The sequence below is a fragment of the Quercus lobata genome, chromosome 6 (assembly GCF_001633185.2).
Source record: "Quercus lobata isolate SW786 chromosome 6, ValleyOak3.0 Primary Assembly, whole genome shotgun sequence".
NCBI lineage: Eukaryota > Viridiplantae > Streptophyta > Magnoliopsida > Fagales > Fagaceae > Quercus > Quercus lobata.
Window position 1 is genome coordinate 10396357 of NC_044909.1, and position 7627 is coordinate 10403983.

The 7627-nt window shown below is 35.9% G+C and overlaps 1 protein-coding gene across 1 annotated transcript; it reads right to left on the reverse strand.

The window, feature by feature from the left end:
• Positions 1–1715: 1715 nt before the first annotated feature.
• Positions 1716–3250, reverse strand: LOC115995022 (thioredoxin-like protein YLS8). Its single transcript, XM_031119423.1, has 2 exons — positions 3042–3250; positions 1716–2308 (listed from the first exon to the last, which is right to left on the reverse strand). Exons 1-2 carry the CDS (start codon positions 3159–3161, stop codon positions 2000–2002), a joined length of 429 nt encoding a protein of 142 aa, XP_030975283.1. The 5' UTR covers positions 3162–3250; the 3' UTR covers positions 1716–1999.
• Between the last annotated feature and the right edge of the window lie 4377 nt (positions 3251–7627).

Consider the following 7627-nt stretch of genomic DNA (forward strand, 5'->3'; position numbering starts at 1 on the left):
ACTAAAATGAAGAGGATGTAAGTTATGCAATTGTCTTTTGCCAGTCCAAGGACACAAAAAACCTAAACACCTTCATTAAATCTCAAAAGAACCTTAACATAAAAAAAACCTAACTTCAAATACAACACAGAGACTTCCACATATCCATCATAAACCCTTCGCACTTGCACGCTTCTTAACATAACACAACTGCACAAATCTTAACATGACACAATGAATAAAATACTCAGTGATGCATTCCACATTTATACAATTGTTCACAGCATATGCTTAAAGTTGAGCCTGTTGCTAGTCTCACCATTTATTCTTACACCTTTGCTAGTCTTTCGGTAGACCTCTTACAATCCAGCTCACTAGTTGATATCCAGATTGCTACTTGACTGAACAATTATCATGTAAATGCCCATTGACAACCAAATTTTACTTCATTTTGCTAAAAAACTTGCATATGAATTGCATGATTTTGGATTTAAGTTTCCAGGACTGGAATTATTATTTAATTCAAACAGCTATACCATGCACATGTGCAACAGTCATAAAAAGTATTGTAGAAACTAGAAAGCACCCAATGTGAAACTTCTCATAATCATGGATAGGATATCTCCAAAAAATTGATTTCTAGAGATTGTTTCAAGCAACATGTTTTCAATATCTAATATTACAGGTTTCAAACAAACTATAACTTCTACAGAATATAATATGATGCACCAGGTTTTTCAAGATACGATCTTAAAAGCTTCGAATCAACTACAGCTAGCACAAGGACTAAGTACCAGTACCCCAGACCATGAACCTTCCTTGCCATCAGCCCATCACATGATTTTTAGTTATCAAAACATTTTGCAGGCTTTGGTGCCATCAAAACTATCATCATGAAATGGTATCAGATGCAATGCCAAAGGCTAAAAGAATAAAAGTCATAGCTACATCCGACTAATTGGAAAGTTATTAGTCAAAATGGAACATGCAGTTATTTCTAGTTTTAGTTCACTTGTTACAGATGGGCCAAAAGTTTTCCTGCAATTTTGTGAAAACCTGTGAAAAGCACCTAAATAGTCTAAAAAACCAAACCACTGCCAAGATCATTCTCTCTCTCTCTCTCTCTTAGACACACACACAAGAAAAGAAGAGGAAACCCTTACTACTACCACCACCTAAACTAAAACAAACCTAACACACACAGAAGAGAATGGGACCCAACACTAAACTAAATACTTATTAGTACGACATGCATAGTTGTGACTCAATAATAAACTAAAATGAAGAGATGTAAGTTATGCCAATTGTTTCTATCAAGTTGCAAGTCCAAGACACACACATCAACAGGCCCAAAAAGTAAACTTATACACCTTAATAAAATCTCAAAAGAACCTAACTTCAAAGACAACACAAAGACTTCCACAGATCCATCATAAGCAATTTGCATGCCACTTAACATGACATGATGGATAAGATACTCAGCAATGCATATAAGACTCCACATTTAATTTGTACATTTGTTCACAGCATATGCTTAATGTTGAGCTCATTGCGAGTCCATCATTTATTCTTTTGGTAGACCTCTTACCTAGCACATAGATTGCTACTTCACTGAAAACAATTATCAAGCGGATGCCCATCAACATCCTAAATTTATGCTTAACACTACTATTTGACATTTTATTGAGCCCTGACATTATGCTTAAAAACTCATATATCAATTACATGATTTCAGATTTAAAATTCCAGGATTGGATCTGTTATTTAATTCAAAGAGCAATACATGTGCAATAGTCAAATCAAGTATAGAGAAAGCACCTGGGGTGAAACACCTTGTAATTTAATGATATGATAGCTCCAAAACATTGATTTCTAGAGAATTCAAGTTTCAAGCAACAGGTTTTCAAGATCTAACATTACAGGTTTCAAACAAACAACTTCTAGAGAACGTACTATGATGCAACAGGTTTTCAATATATGATCTTACAAGCTCCAAATCAACTACAGCTTGCACAAGGACTTAGTAACGGTACTTGGTGGAGTAGTCCTTAGGAGCAATCACCAGACCACGACCTTTCCTTGCCCCACGGTAGACTGTCTCAACAATGTCAACGAACTCTTGCTTGTCCTTGAGAGCCCAGTTTATCTTGTTGTTATTTCCAGTGCCAAGATCAATCATAATGTGCTTATTTCTGAAGAAGAACATGACTGTGGATGGGTCATAGAGCTCGTACATAGTGTTGAAATCAGGCACCTCAGTGATGTCCACAAGATAGATAACAGCAAAGTTTTTGATCGTCTCAGCAACAGAAGCCAGCACTTCATCCATCTAAATATAAACTCAATCGATTAGACCATCATCATACAACACTCATGAATAACAACAGAGCCAAGTGAAATGATCCTCAAAAGCCAAAAAAAAAAACCTTTTTTTTTGTTTTAAATGATGATGCCAAAAAGACTATAGACTACAGAGAAGTCTCACCAGCAAACCACTAACCCCATTTAGTACCTGACAGCATGTAATTCGGTAAACTATTGTGCCCAGCAAGGAATGATGACATAATTTCCCCGCCCCGTGCAGATTGTCCCTACCCACGAGACGGGGTTGCATTTTTCTTGCCTTACCCTGCCCCTAATGTGTGTTTCTAACCTCCAAAACAGTCATCTATCTCTAAATACTCTCATCACCAATCCTCCCCGACCTGTCTCGCTCCAGCCCAATACGGGATTTCTCTGCCCCGACCTGTTGTCGACCCTAATTACAAACGTTTCTATCTAGACACTCTAAAAAAAGAAACGCAAGCTCAATCCATATATATATATATGGATATAATTTTAAACTCAACTTGAATCAACCTAAACCCATAAATAAAATCCGAAATAAATTGGGACCCATGAATTATTAGCTAGTTTGAAGCTGAAATTACAATATGGGTTATGTTAAATAATGAAAATTAAAAAAAGGATGAATGAATTTTTAGCCACTAGTAAAAGAAAGATTAGGGTTTTCCCCCAAAATAAAAAATTGAAATGAAAAAAAGGGAAGAGAAGGAAAGAACCTGCATGCAGGTCTCGTCCCAGTCGTGACCGAAGCGGATGACGACGAGTCGTTCTTCCTCGGCGAGGATGGCCTGGTCCACCGCCCATCCTGAGTGCAGATGTGGTAGCAGGTACGACATCCTCCCTCTCTCTCTCTCTTGATTGATTCACCAAAACAAGATAATAACAAGTACGCTACTTATTTATTTATTTTTAACCACGGGTTATCGTTTGACACCGTTCGAATCTACCATTTCCATTTGCGTTTCTTATAAATTTACCGCAGATCGGATTCACCAAATCAATAAAAAAAAAAAAATAATAAAAAATGTGGGGTTAGTAGTAGACAAGATAAGTAAAAGTTTGTCAGTTCAGGCTTATCGATTTAATTATTGGGAAAAATATTTAAAAAATTATTAGATTTTATTTTGTGTATTTTTTTTATATTATAAATTTAATAATTATAATGGAAGATAAGAGTTTTTGTAGAAACTAGAAAGTAGAAATAACAATCGGTATTAGTTGAGTTATAAGACTTTTAAATAAAAAATTATTTTTTCTTTAGCATTTTTGTTTATCTAAAATTATTAGTCTAAAATTTAGTTACATTTTCTTCTATTATGCACTTAGGTTTATCAATTAATTTTTTCTTAAAAAAAAGGTTTATCAATTAAATTCGATCATAAAATGATTCCATATTAAATAGAGAGGAATGGTACAATACTTTAAGAAATTATATCTAAGTTTTATCTTAATATCCTGTTTGACATATAATGTGTTAGGACATATATGAATCATGTGAGGAATATATGTCAATATTTTATGTAATTGGCTAATCTTTTGACAAAACGCATTTTACTTGTAATTGGATAGATCTAGGATGTGTTTAATACTTCAAGAAATAAGGTTTCTGTAACATCCCGTGGGTTTAAAAAAAAAAAAAAGGTAAGTCAGAATTTTTTTTGTGGACCAATGTGCCCCCACCTAACCCCACTACCCATCACACAATCCACTCCCTCTCTTCTCTCTTTGGCCGGCCACTCCCACTCTTATTCTCCTTTTCTTTTTCTTTTTTCAGTCAACACAACACATATACACACACTTCTCTCCCTCACCCTCCCACCAGTACATTTCTCATCCTCACCTCTACCATTTTTTCCGGCAAAATCACTAGAAAATCCTCAAGAACATCACACCTTCACATAAGTAAATTGAGGTAAAAGTTTGTTGAGGTCTAAAAAGGATCATAGTGAAGGAAGCCCAAAAGAATAAGTCAAGCCTAAAAGGATAAGCCAAGCCCAAAGTAACAGACGCAGGAAACCCATGAAGGAATAAAAAAACCCAGGGGATCCTGAAGCCCAGACAAAGAAGCATCCAAAAAAAAGAGGATCACGACAAGGGATAAGAAGCAAGGATCCTCAGGAACCTTCAAGAGGCGCAGACCCCTTCAGGCACAAAGATAAAGGAAGACTAGGACAGCTCGATAGAAAAAGACAGAAGAAGGAAACAAGAAACAAAAGCAGAAAAAGAACACAAACGCCAGTATAACCCAGCGACCTCTCATGGCACAGACAGAAAAAGCCTCGAGGAACCAAAACGGAGAAACATAGAAGAAAGAATGATAACAAGTGGCTTTCAAAATGGCAGAGCAGGATTCCGCCCGGATGGGAAAGAAAAGGGAAAAGTGGAAAACGCCAGAAACGGGGATGCCGAGAAGGGCATACCTCAGCACATCCCAAAGAAGATGGCCAACTAGGAACTTTCAAAAGAATCAGAGCTGAAAGAAGGAAAGAATGAGAAAAAACGGAAATGGGACTTACCAAGATGATGGATACAGGACGTGTTCTGTTTGCAAAAGGGTAAAACAGGGGAACCAACGGTTCCCCGAGAGGACCAAAAACTCCATTATAAAAGGAGGAGAGGATTTTCAGTAGGAAGAATATCATAACAGAGTCATTAGAACTCTGTGAAATTTAAGAAAAACAGAGGAATGTCTCCCGGTATCCCAGAAACAGCCACTATAGCACATACTTGGATTCAAAAGGATTCAAACTTTGCAAGTCTTAGAGGCTTGAATAGCCATCAAAGTCTGTAATTTTTGAGCTTATTTGAACCTTGTATCACGTCTTAGTGAGCATATTTGTAATCCACAATCAAGAAAAATAATGAAATATCTCATATTGATTTGAGAATTTCTAACAATTACTTTACATATATCTTTATTATATTGTCTTCCTTTACTGTTTCTTGCTGCTTAATACATATATATTCTTGCTTGTAAAGCTGAGTCCCTGCCCAAGCAAAGCCACTCGGACTTGAGTTCCAAATCCCACAAGTCTTGTGCAAAAGCATAAGTCTGTGAGAATTGGGGCCATGATCCTCGTGGCTGAATCATTCTCATAAAACTCACTTACATATATGTATGTGTATTAATATATATATATATATATATATATCCTAATAGTGTAGAGAACCAGAGATTCTGGGTTCTTACAGGCCTAATACGCCTCGGGATCCCACGACAGTACGTCCCAAGATCCCACGACAGTATGCCCGGGGTACCAGGAGGAATCACATTTTTGCCTTGAGGAGATTTATGTGACTTGCGCACAACTTGGTTCGTAATCAGCCCCCATTTAGCTGCGGTGAACCAAGCCCAGTCCACCAAAAATACAACTATTTGGCCCAGAATCCTTGGGCCTGTGTGCTAAAGAAAAAAGCACTCTCACAAAGTTTTAATCTCTTTTGATGAGTATTATGTTCTTATTTGAGGTTATTTCACCCAAGCTTTAATGATGATTTTCATGTGATTTAAGAGCTTTGGAAATGATATTCATGTGTTATACTTATGGGTTTTGGTCTTGGTGGATGTAATTGTTGAGTGAGTTCATGCTTTTTACAATGTTGGGTATCTAGGGCTTGTTATGGTGAAAATTTAGGGGTTTTGAGGTATATCTTGTGAAATGAAATTGTAAATATAATTTTATGGTTTATTTGGAGCTAGTTAAAGATCTAAATTGGTTGTTTGAAAGGATATTGTGATTTTGGTGTCATGGGTCTCTTGATGATGTTGTGAAAACCATGTGGAAACTATTTATAAATTATTGAGGTTTTGATGTTAGAAATAATACCTTGTATGATTCATAAGTATAATGGGAGTCTATGTCTTGTAAAGTAATTGGTTGAGAAACTTTGGAGATGGAAAATATTATTTGTGAGGCTAAATCTAGGCTTGCCTAATTTAGTGCCTATTTGGCAATTCCTAATATGTAGCTAGATACAATTTCAAGTTTTGTGCTCATTGTGATAGATTTGCTTGACATTGTTTAGGTTCTAGCTAATCTCCCCTTGGAGCTTGGAGAATTAGGATTTTGCGGTTGCTAGGTAAGTAGCTTTTTAATGGGTATTTTTGAAAAATAACCATATCTTATAAATATTGTTTTTGGGTCAAACACATTTTGGAAAATTAATGGTGGAACTATGTTTTTCTAAAAGGTGTTGTGTTATGACCCTACTATATATATGATTATATATGAAAATGCATATTCTTATTGCATATGGGGGATTTGCATGATTTGTTAGCAAAGAAAAGACTAGCATCTTTGATTAAATTCTAGAAAATGTGTATTATAGATTTATTGCATTATTTGCAAAAATATAAAGATGCTTTATCTTGGCCTATGTTATTTGGGAAGTTAATACAAAATCTCTTTGGCAAGAAATAAGTTGAAGGCATTGAAAACCTTGTGAATATCTTGGGCATTCAAATGTTTTATGAAACTACTTAGAAGTGAAATTATGTATTTTGAATTAAAGTTATGTGAGCTCTTTATGTTCTACCCATGTGCTGTGACATGTGATTATTCGGTGATTACCTTGCTAGATACTATAGTCTGTGTGACATTAGTATCTTAGCACCCGTCTTTGTGATGGTTATTAGTTCCGGCTTTGTGTCGGCGATGAGTTCCGGCTTTGTGTCGGCAGTTTAGTTCCGGCTTTGTGTCGGCAATGAGTTCCGGCTTTGTGTCGGCGATTATCATGTGGTCTTGGGTTAGATTTTCTGGTTTGGAACGGTATGTTATTGCTCACAGTATAGTAAGTAGTTTCATGTTGAGATATTTTGAGGAATATATAGTATGTAATCTCATGAGAACATTTTGAGAAGTTTTGTGCTGTGTCAATTTATTCATTATTGTCATATTATTTTTGGGAAATGGTTTTGTAGAAACTATTTGGAAACTCCCGAATTAAAAGCATGATTAGTAAATTGTTACCGTCATGAAACTTGCATTTCCCCACCCCCTTTAATTATGCTACTTACTGGGCTTTGTCTCATTCCATTATTTTTATAATTTTTCAGAGTAGGCAACAATCTTTTGAGACAGCTTTTTGGTGGCTAATAGTAGTTAGACTAACTACTGATGGAGGCTGAGTTTTTGTGTATTGGATATATTAGATGGTGTACATCTTAGTCTAGGCTTGACTCATTCTTTTGTATATTATAGGGGTTATGACTGTATTTTCCACTGTTGGGACAAGCTGTTGTTATGTAATGGTTGTTTTCAGACCTCTATTCTTTTGTGGCCTATGATCCTTGTAATTAATG

Coding starts and splice junctions, on each gene's coding strand:
- LOC115995022 (XM_031119423.1), bottom strand. CDS start 3,161: ATGTCGTACCTGCTACCACATCTGCACTCAGGATGGGCGGTGGACCAG. Junction 2,309..3,041: donor GGGACGAGACCTGCATGCAG/GTTCTTTCCTTC, acceptor GTTTATATTTAG/ATGGATGAAGTGCTGGCTTC.